Raw genomic sequence first — 23,261 nt, 5'->3', positions numbered from 1 at the left:
GCCCTGCATGACCTCCGCCGCCGGCGGCTTCACCCAGCCCCTTCCACCTGTCCTGGCACGCCCAGGCCGGTGCCCAGCCCCTCCGCCCGTGCGGGCGCCCCCGGCCCGCGTAGAGGCGATCTCATCGATGTGCTCGGCGCTCTCCTGAGTGGGCCCCCGGGAGTGGGCGTCCCGTTTGCCTCAGGTGGTGTAACAGGCGCCGGGGAGGACCAATAGCGTGTCTGCACGGCTCCACCCCTCTCTTCCGATTGGTCAGCTCCGGAAAGCCGCGGCCGCTGCCTCGGAAGGCGAGCCACCGCGGGAGTCAGCTTCAGTCGCCCGCGACGTGCCTTCTCTGCCCTCCGCCTCTTTTCGCTCCTACCTGTCTGCCACCGCCGCCATGGCCCAGTGAGTGACGGCCCGCAGGCGCCCGGGGAACTTTCCGAAGGCCAGTGCTAAGGACGGGCCGCCCCCGACCCCGGGGCTCGCCTGAGCCCGGCCTCGTGGCGATCAGAATCCCAGGCCTCCGGGGTCTCAGCCCTCTCGGTCCCGGGCCCCGGAGCTCCCCGGATCCCCAGCCAGCCGTTCAGCTTCGCCTTCCCGTCGGACCCAGCCCTCTGCCCCTCGGGGCGGCGCCGGGCGGATCCCGGTTGTTAGAAAGAGCGGGGCGGGGGCGGGCATGGCCGAGGGAAGCCAGAGTCTTATGTGGAGAGGAGGGGGCTGGACTGTGGGCGGCTCTGCCTGCAGAGCAGCCCCTGCAGCGGGGCTTCCCGCTGTGGGAGACCGGGACCCTGGAACAAGTCTACGAGGTAGATTAGCGCTTACGTGCCGTGATTACACGCCGTGAATACCCTGCTGTTTGCGTATTTAGTTGATCTCAAGAGAACTTGAGGTCCCTTGAAGTGACAGAGTTGGGGGGTGGTCTGTTTATAGTTTAATGGAAGGCCGCTTGCCTGGGTTCTAAAGTGGAAAGGGAGCAGGGGGACAGAGGAAAAGGTAAAACAAGTGATTAAATCATAGCAAAAGCTAGGAAACTTTTAAGTCCTGAGTTGGAATGGATTAAGTGAAACCGACACATTTTGCGGTGTTTCTTTTTCGTCTTTCAGAGCTGATATTGCACTGATTGGACTGGCTGTCATGGGCCAGAACTTAATTTTGAACATGAATGATCACGGCTTTGTGGTAAGTCACAAGGGACACACTCCGTTTCTGACGGGTTCTTGGTGGTTATTAGCCAGAGGGCTGGTGATTGTCCTGCAGTTTCAAAGATCCCCTGTAACCTGGAACATATTCCTCTTTATACTCTGTTGCTGCTGAGGACGTTTTTGCAAAAGGAGGAGAAGTACCACTTTGTATGTGTGTGTGGGAGGGCCAGTTCCACAATCATTTGAGGAAGAAGGGTCCTGTTAAATGTATCTATCAGTTCAGTAAAGTTTGCAGCCTGAATAATCCGATTAGTATTTAAGGAGGAGAAATCCTGCAGGATGTGTAGAGAGCTCTAACTTTATTGCCTAATGAAACCTGAGGATAGGGAAAAGTTTATGTATAAGTACTAACCCGGCTTAGATACAAGGATTGTCAGTGGCGAGAGAGGTCAGTCTGGAGCCAACTGGTTCCTAGATTTGAGTCCTAACCAGTTGTTGACAGACAACTACCATGGGTAGTTGACCTTTGCTTATATTCCATTCTCTGCCGTTTCATCCACTAAAATGAACTTTACAGTGATTAGTCAGCACTTGGGTGGGTTAAGGCAAAGGCAGGTCCAACCTCCCCAAAACCTTGGGCTGAGCAGAAATTTCATTGTCACTGGGTCCGTGGTCTGAAGGTATTGTGTGTCCTAGATCTCCTAAGTGGCTTTTTGTCCTTTTAGGTCTGCGCTTTTAATAGGACAGTCTCCAAAGTTGATGATTTCTTGGCCAACGAGGCAAAGGGAACCAAAGTGGTTGGTGCTCACACCTTGGAGGAGATGGTCTCCAAGCTGAAGAAGCCTCGGCGGATCATACTGCTTGTGAAGGCTGGTCAAGCTGTTGACGATTTCATCCAAAAATTGGTGAGGCCAGCTCTGCTCCCAGCTGCTACTCGTGCGACAGAACTTTTCTCATTCTTTCTTTTAGCTCTTTCACTTCTTTTTACTAATGAGATTCCCCCTGCCCTTCAGCTTCTGGATATGCACTGCTTTTGTTCTGACCAAATAATTGCTTAAATGTCTCAGTGTTGGTTAACTTAATTGGTACTAATTAAGTAACAACATATCCTCGGGTGGTAATAATTCCTTATGTATAAAATTCTGAGGACACCAAGAGACATTTCAGTAAGAATTCATTAACAACAAGAGTAGAAACAAGACAGTCATGCGCCACTTTCTAGGAAATGCATCATTAGGAGATTTTGTCGTGTGAATGTCGTACAGTGCACCTATGCAAACCTGGAGGTCCAGCCTACTGCACACCTAGGCTGGATGGTCCAGCCTTTTTCTCCCAGGCTACAAGCCTGTACAGAATGTCACTACAGAACGACACGAGATTAAATCAAGCACCAGAGAAAATGATGCAATCAAGAGACGTGAGATGTAGCACAACATACTGTTTTACAGAGTATGGGTGGTGGTGTGTCTATAGCTTAACCTCAAGAGAGACAAGATGTAGCACGACATACTGTTTTATTACAGCAAACTTTTTTTAATAAGTAGAGTACACTAATGATAAATAATAATTATGCACAAACCAGTAACATAGTCGTTTAGTATCATTATCAAGTGTCATGTACTGTCCGTAATTATATGTGCTGTACTTTTACACGACTGGCAGCACAGATTTGTTTACACCGGCATCACACACACACGTGAGTTAAGAATTGTGCTGTGACGGCTACCATGTCATTGGCGATAGGAATTGCTCAGCTCCATTATAATCTTATGGGACCACCATGGAATGTGCAGGCGGTCAGTCATTGATCGAACCGTCACTATGTGGTGCATGACTAAACCGTAGGGGACTTGTTTTGATTGTGTGTTGTGAATGTTTAATGCTATTCACAAACAGTAGTGTCCAAATGTAGAAAGAGATTTCATTTTCCTCAGTGTTCCTATAAAGCAGTAATTCTCAAATCATTATATACCGTGTTTCCCCAAAAATAAGACCTAGCCAGACAATCAGCTCTAATGCGTCTTTTGGAGCAAAAATTAACATAAGACCCGGTCTTACTTTACTATATGATGTTTATTACTATATGATATGTATGATACATAGGATATGATATGATATGATATGATATGATATGATGTCGGGTCTTATATTAATTTTGCTCCAAAACACGCATTAGACCTGATTGTCCAGCTAGGTCTTATTTTCAGGGAAACACGGTAATTTATGTGATGAAAGATCCCCTTAGGGAATCCTAGGAACTACACACTGGATACTTATTTTTGTACCAGTTTGTTGGCTTTAGCAAATGTATCTTTTTTAGAAGAAAACAAATATGCATGTGTGCTGTGCTGGCGGGGGCAGGTGGGTGCCCCAGCGCCGAGTCCCCTAGAGGGCCTCTGGGAGGCGGGCCTCAGTTGCAGTCTGGTCCCTAAGCATCAGCCAAGGCAGGGTAGGCTTCACGTAGGTGCTGCTCGTGGTTCTTAAACACATTGTCGGAGGCCTCGTTGAAGCTTTCCTCCAGCCACCAAGGCTAGGGGATAGTGGGCCCGTCCCTGTGTGTGGTCATTGCCAGTCTGTCCTCACACCTGTCTGTTCTTCCTTCGACTTGTTCCCACCGAAGGACTTGATCCCACTTGCCCACTGGGATGGCTGTGGCAGAGCAGCCCTGATGGGAAAAGCAGCAGCTGTTGGTTGAGGCACTGTTGCTATAAGCTGTTTCTGGGGTACCCCTAGGGCCCCTTCCCGCTACATAACTCTGGGAAAAGAGGTCACTGTACCACTGGGGAGGATTTTCCTCATCAACAGTAAATGTAGACAACTTCACTGCCTGTGTCCTGCAGCCTCGGGGTGCTTCCCCGCCCCCACCCCCAAAAGCACATAGATGAAAGAGAACCAGTGGAAATAATTTGCTTAGATTCTCAAAATCAGTTCTACGGTAACAGTTCTGAAAAAGCCAAAGCATTGGCCATTTAGAAGACACGTCTTGTGAGAAGCATAGTGACAATAAACAAAGACAAGGGAGGAACTTCCTTCTCTAGAGGAGTCGTGCTAACACTGGGGTTGTTTCTACAGGAAGAGGAATTTGTAACCAGTGTGCTACCATTTTTAAGAAAATGTGACGTAGGAAGGAATCACATAGTGATAAAGGACGTAGCAAGCTCTTTTATGTAGCAAGCTGCCCATGATTAACTGTAGACAGAATGAACTGGAAAAAGGCAGTTTGTTCTTCAGGACAGGAGAATATTAAGTAACGTTCACTGGAGCCTTGTAGGGAGAGACTGAATAGTAAATAAGAAAGCCAGCCTGATTGGGGTACCGTTGGAAGATAGTCTTGTTCAGGGCCTGTTTGGGAATATCAATGATGGTACACATTGGAAATACAAAATTTTCCCAGTAGGTTTTGTTTGTTGGAAAATCTTCGCCTAGTTACGAAGAATTATTTCAGTTGTGGAGAGTTCTGACTGGGTTTACTAGCCCTAAGCTTTTCAGTAGGGTCTAGCTCTAGCCATAGAGAGTGTTATTGAAAATTAAATAATACGCACTTTTAGACTGGGTATATTTGGAATAAATTCTTGTTTTAATTGGCTAAGGTATGTTATATTTTTGTCTTTCGTGTCTTTGGCCCACCTTACTGTTGGTATCTGGTTATAGGTACCATTATTGGAGACTGGTGACATCATCATCGATGGAGGAAATTCTGAATACAGGGACACCACAGTAAGTGTTCTCCAGGCCCAATTCTTCCATTTTCTGAGAACATTCTAGAAACAAGTATCAGCATTGCAATTGTGTGACCAAAAAGTGGACTGTTCTTCTGTGGTCCTGACTCCGGACATTGGTACTCAGCCTTTGTTTCTGCTAAGACATACTTGGTGGATAAAGTTCTCATCAGTCACACATAAAACTCAAAAGAATGACTTCAGTTTAGATACAGCAGGCGGAGCGTTTATGTGTGACCCTCCCCTTCCTCTGTCACCAATCCATGATACGTCAGCGTCTGACGTGGTTGAGAACCACTGCTCTAATGGTCTCACATGTTGGGAGAAGTCCCTGGACAGTCTGAAGTGCTGACTGGCAGGAAGTCATACTTGTATTAAACCAACTCTTTCTTAATTGAGTCTTGCTGTGCAGGGTTTTTTTCAGTAAAATAAGAATGTGTGTTTGGCTTTATTCCCTTTGGGGACAGAGTAGCTACCTGGAACTTCCATGGATTTTTTTTTTTTTTTTTTTTTTTAACTCCCAAGCTGAGGGAATTAAACTTCTTTAATGACCAGGTTAATCTTGGATCCTGGGGTCATTTCATGTCAAATGTGGGATCCCTATACCTGTCACACCTCATCTCGTTCATTGGGAGAAGCTTACTCTATGGATGCACGATGAAATTATTTTTCTGTCACATAGAGACGATGTCGAGACCTCAAGGCCAAGGGAATCTTGTTTGTGGGGAGCGGAGTTAGCGGTGGAGAGGAAGGGGCCCGGTACGGCCCATCACTTATGCCAGGAGGGAACAAAGAAGCCTGGTGAGTACCAAGAGCACCACCCCCATTTCAACACAAGGGAGCCTGAACTTGGAGAATGAGTGAGCCGTGAACAGCTCTGCCACTCTGACCTCTGTGGTGACTGAGTGTCGCACATAGGGATGCTTGGTCTACATTTTGTTGCTTTGACACAATGTATGTACATATTCCTCCTTTGCCTTTTTTCCCCCCTGTTATTCCCACCAAGACAGACAAATGGAAGTTCTAAATAGCCTTAAAGAGTTCAGAGGCTTTCAGCAAGCAGTTCAGATGATGCCCTGTGCACTGTCTGGATTTAGAAGTAAGGTCCAGTTTAATAAGAATGAGTCATGGAAAAACCTGGTGGGGGCTCCTTTGTCCCTGGGAATGAGGTCAAAAATTTTTATCTGACTTGGGAAAAAACAAATTTTACACTGTTCACTGTGGTATATACCATGTTTCCCCAAAAATAAGACCTAACCGGAAAATAAGCCCTACCATGATTTTTCAGGGTGCTCATAATGTAAAATAAGCCCTACTGTATTTCCCCCCAAATAAGACCGGATCTTATATTAAGTTTTGCTCCAAAGACGCATTAGGGCTTATTTTATAATACAAGCATCCTGAAAAATCATGCTAGGGCTTATTTTCCGGTTAGGTCTTATTTTCAGGGAAACATGGTATAAGACGAAGGGATGGCCATAGAAGGGGAGGTACTCTGGTATGTAAAAAAAAGGGTGTATAAGATGTAAGTAAGTATGGGGCCAGTGAGCAGGATAGAGAATCAAAATGAAAAGGGGCAAGTAATTAATTATATGTACCTCAGACTGAGGGGAAACAGCACTGCTGAGACTAGAAAAAGAGAAAGTCAGAGAGAGAGCAGAAGAGAAAGAAATAGAAAGGGAAGAATCGTTTTGAGGGAGAAATGGAAAGGTAACATTCTTTTCCAAATGAGATTGATTTCCAAACATTCTAGAATTATATTAGACGTTAAAGTAGGGAGTAATCAAACCTAATGCCCAAGGGCGAAGAGTATGCTGGGAAGATTATTCTTTAAATTACCTCTCTGATGAATAAGTCTGGGGCTTCACTTTGGTATGTTAAATCTAGAAATAGAGGCCTTCTTGCTCCTCAGAAGCTTAAAAATATTTATCTTGTTGTACTTGCCCAGTGGGCAATTAGCAATGCAGACAACACCCACGAAAATGTTTGACATGCAGAGCTGTTCTAATTGCTCCGTCATTCACTTCTCTCACATGGTCTGGAAGAAGTAGAAGCGGCATTTTACCTGAAACACGCAGTAAGAGTCCAGCGAAGTTCTGAAGCAGGGGTGTCCAAACTTTTTTCAACGGTTTTCACCAAGGGCCGTATGCGGTAAAATACACAGACAGCCGGGCCATTCACTCGAGGTGAAGAATGTATTGCCTCACCTGGTTTATTTAAGTAAATTAAATATATTTTTGGAATTTGCTGCGGGCCAATTAAAAATGGATTGTGGGCCGCAGTTGACCCGCAGGCCGCAGTTTTGACACCCCTGTTCTAAAGCTTGAGGAGTAATGTCTTACACCCCTGATTCTAAGTGTTAACTTTCCAACCTCTCAGATTTTGTGTCTTTACCAAAAACGTTTTGTGAAGAAGGCTTTATTGGTCAATAGTGAGGAGAACAATACAGAGAAAGCGTCGGGAGTTAAATCCATGCTCCTGAGGGGCTGTGGAGGAACAGCTGCTTTTTCTCTGAATAATAATGAATGTAGCTCTTGGAAACCGCACAGTTCTCTGTCCAGGATCATGTTGTTCTGGATAACACACATCCTGCCTGATAAAATGGGGTCTCTAAGGAACTCTCAGGTTGCTTGCTGTTGGAACCATGTCTTTTTGTGCGATAGAAATTTCTCCTGGTGCTTTGCCGATGCTCCCGCCCTCTTTGTCTGTCTCCTCAGATCAGGTAGTCGGTAGCCTCTGGCTGGTCTACCTTCAGGTCTCAAGCTCTTCAATACTTTTTCGTGGGCACATCCCCCTTCTCTCCACAGCCCCCCAGTTAGAAAGAAGGAAACTCAGGGTGGGGGCAGCCCTTGAGTATTTCATTGAGATCTTAGCAGCTAAACTACCGCTTCCTTCCCACAGGCCCCACATCAAGACAATCTTCCAGGGCATCGCGGCCAAAGTAGGAACTGGAGAACCCTGCTGTGACTGGGCAAGTGCTGGGCCCCTTTCAAAGCCAGCTGGCAACATGGGTGTGGACATAACCAAGTGCACAGGGCCACCTTGGTCCCAGCGGGTGGCTTTGGGACATAAGCTTCTCTGTCTTTTAAGTGCTACCACAGCTGGTGCATAAAATGCATGCCTATTGTGCATGTCGTATGTCTTAATTGACTACTCATAGCCTTGACGTTGATGCTAAAAGCAGCCCTCCTCAAATCATCTAAGAGACAGGTTCTTTAAAACGAAACAGGAAGGATGAGGTGAAGTAAGATTATTTTAAGCCAGGTTTCTTCATGGCTAAGAAAAGGATGTCACAATCAAAAGTGGGGTTCGCTTGCTAGGTAGGTATTCTGCCCTTGGACGGATTCAGCGATGGTCTTCTGCCCTGAAGAGCCAGGTGGCCTAGGCGTGCTCACACATGCCTCCCCTTCCTGTATTTCGTGTTGCTGTTCAAATGGAGTTTATCCCTATTGCAGCCTCCATCCATGCCATGAAGGAAAAACCACTGGGCTGGGGAGACCTGAGTTATAATTCTGGCTCTCCATGAACTCACTGGGTGACAGTTGGCAAGTCCCTTTCCCTGCGTGGACTTCAGTTTTTCTTACCTGTAAAGTACGGGGTTGGACTGGATGGTCTCCAAGATCTGAGCTCCCAATCCCCATTCATTGTATAACAGCACTATTTTTGCTATATTACATTTATTCTATACGAGATAAAAAGTAGAGAAGAAACAAGGACTAAGGCATATGAGGCATGAGCGACGCCCTCTCTCCTGGCTGTGACAGCGCCTGGTGACTTTATAGCAACTAATCTGGTCCTTACATTTTAGCCAGTGGTCGTTGAATTTAACCATATTCCACTTAGGGTAGAGAGAGGCCGGTGCTGTGAATTAGAGCATTGAGTAATCTTCTTGTTAGCATGAAGGATTGGGAAGGGAACTTTTATTCCTGAAAATAGAGTACGTTCAGTGAAAGTACAGTGGTGGTAACTTCTTTGTAGATATACTTGCAGCAAGGTCATGAAGGGAAAAAACAGTACTTGCCCTCATGTATCTTGATCGAGTCTGGCTGACTTTCCGTAACTTTAGGGCTTAGTCGCAGGGGATCGGAAAAGCGGGTATCCATAAGAAAAGTAGGCACTCCTTGCTTCATTTTTGAAGTTACAGAAAGGCTGGGGTGAAGTAAGAAGTTATTAACCATGTTACTTCATGGCCAAAGAAAGTGTCAAAATCGGAGGGGGCAGGTCAGTAATGGAAACAGACCAAGGAAGTGAAGTCTCTGATGTAAACGTCCACAGGAGCAATCTGAGTGGACTGCCAGGAGAGACCGCTCAGGTCAGCCAGCCATCTGGTCTCCCGGGCAGGTCTGTCCCTGTTGTGGAGATGGGTGCATATGACTGGCACCGTTAAATATGTGACCTCTGTCATTCCCTTTGTTCTGATTCCTTGCACACTAAAGAATTTTCAGATACTGGGGTCTCCTACGTAGCTTGTCTGGAAGAACAGAATGTGTTGCTCGGACTGACACTTGTAACCACTAAGATCCATAAATTTCTCATCATAAATTGATAAACTGTATTCTGATTTTATACATCTTGCCAGCTTTAGTATAAATCAGAATCTTGTCAACTATGAGACCCCGGCAAGAACACATTTCTGGGCTTACAAGATTGAGAGCCAGACCTGGAATCAAAGATTATTTTCTCTCTCAGTAGCCATTAGAAATAACCACAGTACATTTATATATTTATTTAAGTTCAAGTGATTTAATTAGCCAACTTATTGTATCCTCCAGTTGGTAGGAAAGTGGTAACTTCAAGAAAAAGAAGACTTCTCTTGTGAGTAGGGAATGAGAGTTGCTCTTAATAATAATGAGAAAGTGGAAAATGTAGACTCAGGTGCTTTAGGTACTTACGTGAATTTGGGGTTTTTTTCCATTTCTTACAGAGACATGAATTGGGAGTTTAAAATACCACTGGACTGGATTGAAGCTTATGTTGAATTGTCATATAGTGGTTCTTATTTTTAAAATACTGTAAATATTTGCTTCACATTTGTTATTTTCTGTATGAGGAGGGCGCCTTGCCGAAGAATCTGACGTGGGCTTTTCTAGTGTATCATCTGCTTCTCTGACGGCCTCTTGGTGTTTGTCACTGACAGGTGGGAGAGGAGGGAGCAGGACACTTCGTGAAGATGGTGCATAATGGGATAGAGTATGGTGACATGCAGCTCATCTGCGAGGCCTACCATCTGATGAAAGACGTTCTGGGCATGGGGCATGACGAGATGGCGAAGGTGAGTGGCGGGCCCTGCCTCCCTGCAGCGAGGAATCTGCCCACACGGGAGGGGTTGCTGGTGCCAGCACATCCTTCCTCATTCTTTCTCCTTGGGTCATTCTGGTGTCTGGTGGGCTCCGCCTAATTTAAGAGAAGCTACCAGTAATAGGACTCGAGGGTATGACAGCTGGTCACCAAGCCAGAAGTGCCCAAAGCAAGCGTCTTAGTGGTAATCATATTGTGACCCTACTGTGTGTCAAGCACTGTCACTCTACGTACATTGTCTCCTTTGACCCTCCCATTGTCCCATGTGGGAAGTGCCCTAGAAGCTTTCTTTTTTGATCATACTGAGACTTGCTTTTGACAGTTAGCTTTTCCTCTAACATTGTATTACGAAAATGTTCAAACACACAGCAAGGTTGAAAGAATTGGACAGTGAGCATTCATAAACACACTTCTTGGATACTACCATTAACATTTCATTACACTTGCTTTAATTGGATATCTGGCTGTCTCTGTTGTCTAAATGTTGGAGGTATAATAGTAAAAACAAGGTCCCTGCCCTTGTAGAGCTGCGAAGACAGGCGATAATAGTTAAATATATAATATGACGCTAGTCAGTGCTCCCTGTCATAAAGAAAAGGACACCGGTGTGTGTAAGAGGTAGATTTAGGCTGGGTGATCAAGGAAGGTCCCTGAGGAGGTGACAGTGTACAGACACACCTGAGTGAGGTGAGGGACCCCTTGCTCTGGGAAAGGACAGTCCGGCAATCAGAAAGTCAGCAGAGTCGGGTTAAGATGAAACACGAGTGACTCTCGGTGAGCGTCACTCAGCCGGTGGGAGCAGAGAAGTACCGGCCCTACTGTCAGAGAAGAAGCTGCTGGCCTGGGCTGCTGAGCACATCCTGAGCCCCGGGCATTTCTGTCTACAGCGGAAAAGAGGGAATCGGTTCAGGGGGCTTCACCTATCTAATCCTTGTTTCTCTCACATCCTGCACGTAGGCATTTGAGGAATGGAATAAGACAGAGCTAGACTCATTCCTGATTGAAATCACAGCCAATATCCTCAAGTTCCAAGACAGCGACGGCACACACCTGCTGCCAAAGATCAGGGACAGCGCGGGGCAGAAGGGCACGGGGAAGTGGACGGCCATCTCAGCCCTGGAGTATGGCATGCCCGTCACCCTCATCGGTGAGTGAGGTCCCGCCCCACGGCGTGCGCTCTGGCCTCCATGCTTTGGTCCTAGTGTCCTTCTAGAATATCGGTATAGGCTGGCAACTAGGAACCCGCTCTTTTATTAGGGAACCTGTCAGCTTTCAGGGTGCTTTCTGCTCTCCGCATATGAAAATAGCTGGTGTGAGACAGCCTGAAACTGCTTTTAACCTCCTCTTTATAATCCTTTCCTCAATTGTAGGAGCTTTGAGATAAATTCATAAGTGACTGCCTTTCTTACCAATTTCATCCTTGGGGTAGTTTTTCATATTACTGATTTAATTAGTCCGTGACCTAAATCTTTTCAATGGATAAGGTAACTGTAATAGAATTTTTCATACAAAAGTTCACAGAATAACATAAATTTATGTACTCAGCATTTATTATTAACATTTTGCTGAGGTTTTCCCCCCAAATATTTAAAAAGTAAAGTATTACCTGTACATTTCAAATCCTTAAATATTCTTTTCCTAAGTTCCTTCACCACTACCATCCTGAAGTGGGTGTATATCCTTCCCATCCATGTTTTTCATCTTACATTAATGAGCTAAGCATCAAACTCAAAAAGGTATACATTGAAGGAAGTAAATAAAGAGCAGAAGTAAACAGAAAACAAGAAGAGAACTAACAAAACTACAAGTTGGTTCTTTAAGAATCAAATAGATACGCTTCTGGCAAGATTGCAAAAGAAGCCTGAACAAAGGTGCTGAGCATGTTTAAGGAAAGGCGAGTCTTGGCTCCTGACGGAGTGGTTCCCGCTGTAATAAAACAGGAAATTTCCTGTGTGTTCTTCCAGGTGTAGGTTGCTTTCCCTGCCCAGTCCCTTCTGATTTCCTGAGTAATTAGGCCTCACTTAGTGTACCATGAACTCTGTGTGGTTGTAAGGCCCAGTCAAGAGGGAAGGAGGTTGCTTAGTCCCGCTTTGTGGAGAAGGAAGTTGGCTGCTTTTCAGCTAATCTGAGTGACACCATAGGCAGGTGACCAAGGGAACAGTAGCTGGGAGTGGTTTATTCATTGCTGACTCAACTATAAGAATATGACAATCTCAAAAAGAATCCTGCTCTCATGGTGAAAGGGAGACTGCGCCCTTTTACCAGTTGAAAGCAGGCTGGGCCTAATCCCTGATGGGCGCCATTTTTGTCAATTGACCTAATGGGGAAGTCTGTGTTCCTCCTGACCCTGAGGGAACGCTGAAGGGTGTCGCCACACTCGCCTCCTTGCACCAGTTCTTACAACACTTCTGCCCACAAATGCTAAGTCATCGTGTGTGTACTGTAGCAGCAACAAGAGTCCCAGGCCGGGGGTGGGGGTGGGGGCCGCGGGGATGCAGATGGCTCAGTGGTTAGAACGCAGTGCTCTTAACAACAGGGTTGCCGGTTCGATCCCTGCATAAGCCAGTGTGAGCTGTTCTCTCCACAACTAGATTGAAACAACTACTTGACTTGGAGCTGATGGGTCCTGGAAAAGAAACACACTTAAAATAAAAGTTAAAAAAAAAAAGTCCCGGGCCAGGATACAAAGACACTGACTTTATTCCTATAAAATTGTCAATTGAGCAAGTATTCTTTGATGAGGGATAATGTTTAAAGATACCAAATGTCTTAATACCAAAATTCTATTTGAAATGTTTTTTATTCAAATGAAGTAAAATTGTGAAATTTTAATGGTGACCATGGACACACTGAAAACGAAAACTGCGGGCATCCTTTGTTTTACTGCGCTGCACAGATGCTGTGGTTTTTTTTTGTAAATTGAAGGCAGGACCCTCCACCAGCAAAAAGATTGTGCCTCACCTTATTGCGACACTCGCTTTATTGCGGTGGTATAAAGCAAGAGGTAGCCTGTGTGGGGATTGGAAAATTGAGGTTTTTGAGGAGTAAGTCTGTAAGTGTTACTTCTCAGTGTACTGGTTATTTCAAATGGATGGGTAGTTAGTGCTTCAAAAGAAAATAAATTGAGTCCTTGGTGAGCATTTAAAATTTAAAGTCCTCTCAACTGAAATTGAAAGTTTACTCTTGACCAACCAACACAGTAATTCTGAACAATAATCATTTTACCACTTTGATTTTCTGTAAAACTCCCCATTGAATTTCATATTGATCTTTGTGATTGAATACCTGTATTTATGTTGCAAGATTGACTTGGAGTTTTAGTTGTCAAATCAACTGTTTAGAGCTTTTTATAAGACTTCTTTCTGATCTGGATTACATGTTGTGGCCTAAAGTTGAGACTTTCAGCTCTTGGTAACATTGAAAACCTTGCTCCATTTCTGTTCTTCCTCATCCTCTCCCGCCTGTGTGTTCTCTTTTTCTGCTGGTTTAATGTGTAGACTTGGGTCACACATCGTCTCCTGCCCTGCTCTCCCCCACGTAGGAGAAGCGGTCTTTGCCCGCTGCTTATCATCTCTGAAGGACGAGAGGATTCAAGCCAGCAAAAAGCTGAAGGGTCCTCAAAAGATCCAGTTTAAAGGTGATAAGAAGTCATTCCTGGAGGACATTCGAAAGGTGGGGCCCTGTCCCTGGCGGTAGCCTTTGTTTGTCCCTTGGAAGGCAGAGGGGTGGGGGCTGTTGCAGGAGAACGTCCTGAGGCCACAGGGTGGGTGGAATCCAGTCCAGCTTTCTTGGATGTGCTCTGCAGCCTTTTCCCACACAGCTGCCCTCTCTGGGACCTGCAGGCCCGTGGGGTGAGGCTGGTAGGCACAGGCGGTCACTGCCGACTACAACTCTGATTAAGGTCTTTGTGTCGTTCTTCAGGCCCTCTATGCTTCCAAGATCATCTCTTATGCTCAAGGCTTTATGCTGCTGAGACAGGCCGCCACTGAATTTGGCTGGACCCTCAACTATGGTGGCATTGCCTTGATGTGGAGGGGCGGCTGCATCATCCGAAGGTGAGTGAGTGCTGGAAAGGACACGCCCCGCACCTGTGTCGGAGGACGAAGGTCTGTGGGCGCTGCGTTACCGGTTCCCACGGAACTGGTGCACTTCGTCCTCTCAGGGCAGTGACACAGGTTTAGGTGGTCACGTCACTTTTCCCCTGTGCAGCAGTTCTAACTAGGGTCCACACTAGACCCTTAAGGTAACTCTGTGAGAACTGCCGGGCATGCCTCCTGGGACTTCGGGGCCATGTTTTCACTGAGCATACAGCTGACTTTGAGGGTTGACAAGTGTAACTTTGTATCTCTCTTGGGTGTACAGGAGCTTCCAACTTAGTTACCCCGCTTCCTGCCAGGCGTTCAGCCTGCTGTAGTTAAGGTCCACTGACTTTTTCCCTCCTGATTATTTCAGCGTATTCCTAGGAAAGATCAAAGACGCATTTGATCGAAACCCAGAACTTCAGAACCTACTACTTGATGACTTCTTTAAGTCAGCGGTCGAAAACTGCCAGGTATGTCGCCTAGAGCTGGGTGGTACGGGACTTCTGTCTCGGGTTTTGCTCGGGGGCATCTGGTTTTCGCCTGCCAGCACTGGTGCGGATAAACATTGGTCGTTTTGAATCGAACCAGTTATCTTTTCTGTGGGCTTTGTTTTCTTGCGCAGGAGTCCTGGCGGCGGGCAGTCAGCACTGGTGTCCAGGCGGGCATCCCCATGCCCTGCTTCACCACTGCGCTTTCCTTCTATGATGGATACAGACACGAGATGCTGCCAGCCAACCTGATCCAGGTGAGCTGTGGGAGGAGGTGGTGAGTGACCTGAGGGTCGTGTGCCTGCGTGTTGTCCTAACCAGCCTCACCTCTCATTCTCCAGGCTCAGCGGGATTACTTTGGGGCCCACACCTATGAACTCTTGGCCAAACCAGGGAAGTTTATCCACACTAACTGGACCGGCCACGGCGGCAGTGTGTCTTCCTCTTCATACAACGCCTAGTCGCGCTCACCGTGTTAACCCACCGCAATTCCATAGACGGGACATTCCATTTGCCACACAACACTGCTTACACCGCCCTTTGCCCTACTTTCTGCTCAGATCTTTTAAAACAAAGTGTCGGAAGAGACTCCCGAAAAGTCATCCCGAGCTTACTTGTGAAGTAGTTCTGTGAGACCCACCGTGCACTCTGTCCTTGCCTCTAGGGACTGGCCAGGAATTGATGTGCGACAGCGCAGACCAGCTCCTGATGCAGTGACTTCCCACATGTCCCATGCGTGGATTAGGGAGGCAGTCTAAGTTTGCCCTGATAGAGGCAGCAGCTCTCACCGCGTAGAAGGGAAGGGCTTTTGTTGGAAATTGATCAGACTGGAACCTTTGTATCATGCAGCTGAATTCCTTTTTTCCTTTACTTAATTAAAAACTACATTATATTTATGCTTTTTCTCCAGACTCTTAAATACTTTCACCTCAGCCACACCGAGCCATTTTCCCCCCTTGCAGCCAGTTTCATTACATTTGAATCTGTTTGTTTCCTTTTTTATCCCCCTCTTTGTTTTCTTTTTTAAAAAAGACACCAGAATAATACAAGAAACAGCAAAGCTAGGATGGTTAACTCTGGAGGGAGGGACAGGGAGGCAGTTGGGAGTGAGCGAACGGACGAGGCACTTGAAGGTAGTGGTTATTTTCTTTTTCTTGAGTTGGGCAATGGGTAGGTATATGGATGTTCATTGTAACATCCTCTGTGCCTTTTTGTATTTCACATATTTCATAATAAACAGTTTAGAGAATGACATTTAAATGATGGGCTCAGCTTGGTCTGGTTCATAGTCTTCCCCATGCCTCTCTCTCTCTGTTTGTCTCTAAGTCTGGCCCATGGATTTAGTGTGGGATTTTTAGCAGCCCAAGGCTGCTCCTGCAATCAGGCCTTTTCACTTGATCTTATTTGTAAGCTACTTAGCCTGTTGACTGATTCTGTTATGGGGCCTGGAACCCATGGACTTGTTTTTCTCTAGCAGCTTAACTTGAGGAAGTTTCCGTGGAGTGCTTTGGGAGGCCCTACTGGTGGCCTAGGAATAGAGCAAACACCGTCCATGTTTTAACAGTTAGTGTGTCTGAGCTGACCACTGACCTCTGACCTCTTTCAGAAGAATGCAGGGGTAGGCGTGCTGAAGTGGGAGACAAGCTGAAGTGGGAGACAATCCTTTTTGTTAAATGATCAACTTTTTAAGTTCTTAGCCCGGCCTGTGTACTTAAACCTACCCATTACCCCCTCCTCCCGCACCTGCAAATTTAAGAGCCACTGGGTCAGGCTCATGATTCAGGATTTTTTTAAAATAAACTTTATTGGGGAATATTGGGGAACAGTGTGTTTCTCCAGGGCCTGTTAGCTCCAAGTCATCCTTCAATCTAGTTGTGGAGGGCGCAGCTCAGCTCCAAGTCCAGTCGCCGTTTTCAATCTTTAGTTGCAGGGGTTGCAGCCCACCATCCCATGCATGAATTGAACCGGCAACTTTGTTGAGAGCGCGTGCTCTAACCAACTGAGCCTTCCAGCTGCCCCCAGGATTTTTCTTTAGTTTAATACAAATGTTTACGTTTGTATCTTAAAGTTGGCAGTGAATCTCAGATTTACATAATAGTTTGCATCCAGTAGTTTTTTGGGTAATGGGAACATCAGTATGGTGAAATGTTAATTCATTTCACTTTTGTGTTAAATTAATATTTGTGATACGCAGTTTTCCTGAACAGGTATAAAAATTTTACTTGGAATTATTTTATTGAAAACAAAATGATATCTTAGTCCCAAAAGACACATTCTGAAAAGGTGTGAACACTGGGGGGGAGGAGAAGTTTAAGTTCAGTTCATTCTTTGTATGTCCTGAGTCGGCATTCTTTCCTGTTTATAAAAATTACGATTCTTATTGTAGTTGTAAGTTTTAATTAGTTTTAACATGGCAACATACTAAATTGTTAACTGATACAGGCTTTTCAATATGCTCAGGATTATGAATTGCAAGTGGAATGAAGCAGCATTTCCAGTTGACAAATGAATCCAAAGGTAGTGCAATGTCTCTTAAATTAAGCTTGTGACAATTAAACCAAACTAGCAATGAGAAAACTAGATAAAGTACAAAGACAGACTGTTAATCTCAGTATAGTACAAAGACAGACTGTTAATCTCAGTATACGCTAGAATCCTTTAAGTAAAAGAATAATCACTTGAAATAGTACAAATGGTAACCAGGTACCAAGAAAACATAACGAACGTGGCCAAGAGTGTTTTTTCAGAGCTCACAGTATAACTGCACTGGGATGAAAAGGGAAAATACAGGATAGTCTCATTCATATAGAAAGTTATCCTAGTAGCCTGTACCAAGGTCATAAATTTTGACCAAGAGGTTATAAAAGCTATAAAAATCACCATGGAAAAGGACAGGCAGTAACTGCTGATGGAGAAAGGACATTGGTAAGAATAAACATTCTGTGCCTTCAGGTTTGGGGCGATGGATCTCCCAAAACGTAAGCAAAGACTGAAATCCAAGGTAAAAGCATGGTAAAGAAAATAGTTTTTGACACTCACATGGAAGCTAGGTGGTTTTAGAGAAATTCAGGTAATAATATGGAGAAGCTATCAGGAAAAGGATAATGCAAAAAGCCATAAGTAAAAGAATTTGAACAGGCAAATGTGGTATTTAGTAAACCTAATGCCTGAAAATACGAACTCCCTGAAATAGAAGGGAAATGTTTACCAAAAGTGAAAAATCAGTGCATACGAGTGAAATGTGAAAGTATTCCATAAGGTTTTGAGAGGTGTTTTTTTCTCAATGCTAGTGTAAGGAGGATATTTAGTAATATTTTTCCAAGTATTGTCAAAGATAGCGGACAGTTACCATCTAGAGGCTGATTTTGTTTGATGTAACAGGTACTAAACAGCAGTTCTCTGAAGAAAGAGCAGTCATATTTTTAGAGAAATTTCAGAAACATACAGTAAAATACTGCTTGGCTTTATTTCCTATTCTCTGCTTTCGCCAGTTGGTCTTTCTCTGCTGATAATATTCCTATTTTCAGTTTTACTGCCTTTGGTTCCTGGCAAACCCAAATGCCACATGAATAAGCTCTTTTCTGACATGGAAGCACTACAGAGTACACAAGACTCTTCCTTCCCTCAAAGGAATATGCCCTTTCCCATTTTTCTTGGGACGAGAGCCTCTCAACCTTTTATTCTTTTGTCATCCCACTTGGGATAGACACACAGGTAGGAAGACCTCTTTCCAAGTCATTTGCACAGGGTGGGGCGACGCCAGCGCGTTTCCTCCCCGCGGGACTTCTCTGCAGGCCGGGTCCTCGCTGTCGCGGTCGCCTCTGGAATGCGGGGGTGGCGGTTCCGGTTCGGCTCGTTCTCCAAGTCCCCCTCACCGCGCAGCCCACCAGATCCGCCACGAAGTCGCTGCACGGCCACTTGCTCAGGATTCTTTTTAGGGGTTGTGAACCTCTGATGCAGTTTTTCTCAAAGGGCGATCAATCGACCACTTTCTCTCGGGCGGACAGGTGTGGTGTTCTAGAACGGAGAGTGAGTTCCTTCAAAGAGAAACAACAGTGAGAGATGGGAGGCTACATGTCAAAAGGGCCTAAGGATTGGGTGCAATCAGAACTTCAGCCCCTGCTATGGATGGTGGACTTTGGTTTCCAATCCAAGCCCCTCTACTTACTACCTCTAAGACTTTGGGCAAATTATGTAATATCTCTGGTCTCAGCTTTCTCATCTGTAAAGTCGGGGTGATGGTACCTGCCTCCTTAGGGCTATTTGAAACATGTACCAAGGATAACTAGACCAGCACCTGGCCCATAAGGACCTACATAAGTGGCTGTTATCATTATCACCACTTCAGGGTGTGCCTGTCCCTGAAGCACTGGTATTTCTGGGAGTCAGAAACCAAAAGTGACCTCGCAGCACTCAGCCCTCAGGTGGCTCCTGTGTGCTGCACAGCAGGTGTCGGTCAAGACAACAGGGAGGCCAGCTGAGCTCATCAAACTATCCAACCGGACCCCCCACTCCCTGACTCAGTGGGTCTGGGTTGGGGCTCCACATCCTGCATTTCTAACGTGCTCCGAGGTGATGCCGGGCTGCTGGCCAGTCTCCCGCAGGGAGGTGTGGGGAGGGGAGGCATGGGACGGGTACTCCAGCATTAGGACACCCAGGTTCAAATCCTAACCACCATCTCCTGGCATTGTCACTTTGAGCAAGTGATTTAAGTGCTCTGAGTTCCCATTTCTTCACTTGTAAAATGGGGTTACTAATTACTTCCTTAGGCTACTGTGACAATAAGAGGTTATATAAAGTATTTTGCACAGTATCTAGCATACAGTAAGGGCGTAATAAATGCAAGTTATTTTTATTGTTCAAAGAATACAACAGTCATTTGCCTCGGTCCTTGACAGGGAGACTTTTTACTACATATGCTTTGGTGCCTTTTGAATTTCACATCCCATGACTTATTTGAAAAATACATCAATAAAAACTGCAAATTAGCTCTAGGGAAGGCAGCCTCGCCTACTGGTTAGGAGCCTGGGTTCTGGAACCATTCTGCTGGGGCCCATCCCTCATTCACTGTTACCTCACATGCTACTTCACCTCTGCCTATGTACTTTCTCATCTATTAAAAAGGTATGACCATAATCTCGGAGCTTTTTGGAGGATTAAATTAGTGCCTGCCACACGGTGAATACTATTTAGGGTTTACTGTTTATTCCCTACTTCCTGCTGAAGGTGAGGTTGTTGAATGATTCTGGAAACAGATGGAAGTGGATGGAGAATGGTTCAGCCCCCTACCCAGTGGGTCCTGTCCAGCCTAACTGCCGCAGGGAAAATCTGGTGGCTATTTGTTGTTACATGGGGGTCGGGAACTCTGGCCCTACTTGGGGATTTTCCTGAGAGTCTCATACTGCATACATAAGAATATAATAGCAACAGAGTGTGCACCAACCAGATACTGTTCTAAATGAACTCATTTACTGCAACATACTCTGGAATAAGTACTCTCATTATCCTCAATGAAGCACAGAGGAGACACGTGGGTTTTAAGTGGCTTGTCCAAGGTCACACAGCTCCTGCTGAACTGGAATTTGGACCCTGGCCACCTGGTGCCAGAGTCCATGCACTTACTTGCTCATTAAACTGTCTTACCACTCAATGTATACATCTCATTTACTCATTAGCTTATTTACTGTATACCTACTATGTGCCAAGCTCTGTGCCGGGTACCATCTGGCCAGTGGTGAGAGAAGTATAACAGCTAATGGAGATTGATTTAAAAATTTTTTTTTCTATTGGGGAATTTTGGAGAATAGTGTGGTTTTCCAGGGCCCATCAGCTCCAAGTCAAGTCGTTGTCCTTCAATCTAGCTGTGGAGGGCGCAGCTCAGCTCCAAGTCCAGTCGCTGGTTTCAATCCTTAGTTGCAGGGGGCGCAGCCCACCATCCCATGCGGGAATTGAACCAGCAACCTTGTTGTTGAGAGCTCATTTTCTAACGAACTGAGCCATCTGGCTGCCCCTGGAGATTGATATTTGAATCGGCATTTTATGGTGCAATTTGAGGGAAAATAAATGACTGCTCTTGAACTTTATGGTGCTCCGTGTAATGCAGCTGAAGAGGATTCAGGAAACCCACAAATGTCCTTGTCTTATTTATGGTGAGGGCTGTGGGAGGAGAGCAAAGGATAAGAGCGTGGACTTAGAAGCCAGCTGCTCGTAATGAAATCTGGGCTCCACCATTTTCTGGCAGTTTAACCTCCAGCAAAGTTCTTCCACCTCTGTGACCCTGCTCCCTCATCCATAAAACGGGGGTAATAGTACCTATCTCTGGGGGCAGTTGAGATAGACCGTGGGCACCTAGAACAAAGCCAGAAGCAGAAGCATTCGTGTTAACTGCAGCGCTCACCGGCTGCAGGACCCGCCTCCTTTCATGGCCTGGTGCAATGCTGACATCTAGTGGCCAGTGTGCATGGCTAGCTCTTCATCCAGGAAAAGTGTTTCCAACCAAATACATCCATGTTCCGTGTAACTCCTCTGCCCTGGGCCTTTCTCTTCACTCTAAAGTGCCTGGGTATTCCACACATTATTAGAATAATGGTCTTTTGCCCTGGGAAGCCACTGGTTTAAAATGAGATAACCTGCGAGGCACAGAACATAGAAACTGCCTGGGAAATAATTGTTAGTATTTCTTGAACACTTACGTGAGGCAATTTAAACCTCTCATTTAAACCTCACAACTCCTCTGTGAGGTTGGTACTATACCTCCACTTTATGAATGAGGGGACCGAGGCTTGGAGAGGTCTGTGGCTTGTTCAGGGTCACAAAGCTTGTTGAGAGGGGCTGGGCTCTGAATCCAAGGTCTGGCCCTAGGGCCGGAGCTCAGCACCCCCTCACCACCCTACTCTACCCCTCCCAGACCCACCCCCCCCACCATCACACACCATGCCACTGGAGACCAAATGGCTGCAGCCCTTAGGAAGCAGGACCACTACGGAAGAGGAGAGTCTGCCAGCTAAAGCAAAGGCCGATGGCACTGACAACCGTCCCAGGAGACTGGAGACTGGGCTTCCCCGAGGGAGCAGTGGGGAGAAGGGGCCAGAGGCACGTGTCATCTCAGATGCAGTGGAAATGGATCAGAAGGCCCAGGCCTCCAGAAGGAGGGTCTCCATGTCTCAGTCCTCTACACGCGTTGGGATGGGGGGATTTCTGTGCAAGAGGAAGATGAGGAGTGGCGTATGCGCTCACCTTTAATTATAAAAGAATTATACGCTTGTTTAGAGATGCAGACTACAGAAATGTACAAAGTGAAAAATGTGAGTGCCCTTATCTGCCTTTTCTTCAACCCATTGCTCAAAAGTTAACTGTGCTTGACATGTAGCCTTCCAGCCGGTTTTCTATTCTTTTCATATATCTCACATCCCTGTATAGATACATATACTCTTTAAAAACAACAACAACAACAACAAAAATAAGATTATTCTATACATACTGGTTTGCAAGTTGTTTTCCTTTACTTAATGTCATGGAGGACATCATTCTATAAACCGGCGCTTCAAATGTGTTAGACCTTAGTGTTTCCCAAAACCTTTTGTAGGTTGTGGGGACAGAGCCAGGAGTGCAGTTTCCAGGCTCTCGGCCTCATGTGGAAAGGTGCTGGCTCAGGTAGTACACGGCCATCAACTGTGATCGGATGGCCATCAGCTGTGGCTCTTCCACTAGCGATTAGAGACCAACACTCTTGTTTATGGGGTGGCCTTGGTGTTCTTACTCTCTGCTAAATAAACGTACTTTCACTTTAAACTATATCGGCTCACGTTTGAATTCTTTCCTACGTGAAAGAATTTTCTTTTCCTGCAACACACACACCCATGATGCACCTGACATTGGGGTTCTCACTGGAACTCAGTTAAGCGACATGGACACTCATGTCTTTATCCAACAACTAATCACAAAACAGTGCATTCTTTCAAACTTTGGTTTAATAAACGTTTACTTGGTGCCAGTCTAGTGGTGTGCTGGAGCCAGTCCCTAGATGAGAACTGATTTCTGAATTTTCAGGAGTACTAAAACCAGAGACAAACAGTCATTATTTAAGATTAAGTTACATAGGGGTGGCCGGTTAGCTCAGTCGGTTAGAGTGTGGTGCTAGTGACACCAAGGTTGCTGGTTTGACCCCTGCATGGGCCATTGTGAGCTGCGCCCTCCTTAAGCAAAAAACACACACAAAAGTTACATAAACTTAGGCTTAAATAAATTATATTAAAAACAAAGATAATAAAAACTCAAAACTCATCATTACTTCTTAATCATGTTACTCCATTTTTCTGTTATGTGTTCTTGACATCGTTTCCATGTATTTTATCTTTCCGGTGGATGCGCAGCATCTCTTCCCAATTCTGAGCTCAGTGAGGCCACACGGGTGGTTTGAAATTGGCGATGAGGGAGTATTTACACCACTGAAGTCGGCAAATACTGTGAACCAGGCTTTGATTTGTTGTTCACTGTCTCCTTACGGAAGTGATGGGGGAAATGTTAATTATTCAGGGTAGACTTGAATGT

The 23,261-nt window shown here is 45.6% G+C and overlaps 1 protein-coding gene, 1 non-coding gene and 1 pseudogene across 2 annotated transcripts; 2 read left to right on the top strand and 1 right to left on the bottom strand.

Annotated features, from left to right (window-relative positions):
- Window positions 1-235: 235 nt before the first annotated feature.
- PGD (phosphogluconate dehydrogenase) lies at window positions 236-15,607 on the top strand. Its single transcript, XM_019746691.2, has 13 exons — window positions 236-387; window positions 1,086-1,161; window positions 1,850-2,029; window positions 4,776-4,841; window positions 5,526-5,644; window positions 7,745-7,814; window positions 9,981-10,115; window positions 11,099-11,288; window positions 13,683-13,813; window positions 14,063-14,196; window positions 14,594-14,693; window positions 14,846-14,968; window positions 15,053-15,607. The coding sequence occupies exons 1-13, from the start codon at window positions 380-382 to the stop codon at window positions 15,170-15,172; spliced, it is 1,452 nt and encodes a 483-aa protein (XP_019602250.1). The 5' UTR covers window positions 236-379; the 3' UTR covers window positions 15,173-15,607.
- Window positions 15,608-16,388: 781 nt separating this feature from the next.
- LOC109455233 (putative G-protein coupled receptor 160) lies at window positions 16,389-18,129 on the bottom strand (annotated as a pseudogene).
- A 4,686-nt stretch (window positions 18,130-22,815) lies between these two features.
- On the top strand, window positions 22,816-22,889 carry TRNAT-AGU (transfer RNA threonine (anticodon AGU)). Its single transcript has one exon. It is a non-coding gene; the product is annotated as a tRNA-Thr (tRNA).
- Window positions 22,890-23,261: the final 372 nt, after the last annotated feature.

The sequence above is a fragment of the Rhinolophus sinicus genome, linkage group LG06 (genome assembly GCF_036562045.2).
Source record: "Rhinolophus sinicus isolate RSC01 linkage group LG06, ASM3656204v1, whole genome shotgun sequence".
In the NCBI taxonomy this organism is placed as follows: Eukaryota; Metazoa; Chordata; class Mammalia; order Chiroptera; family Rhinolophidae; genus Rhinolophus; species Rhinolophus sinicus.
This window is presented reverse-complemented; position numbering and strand designations above follow the sequence as displayed.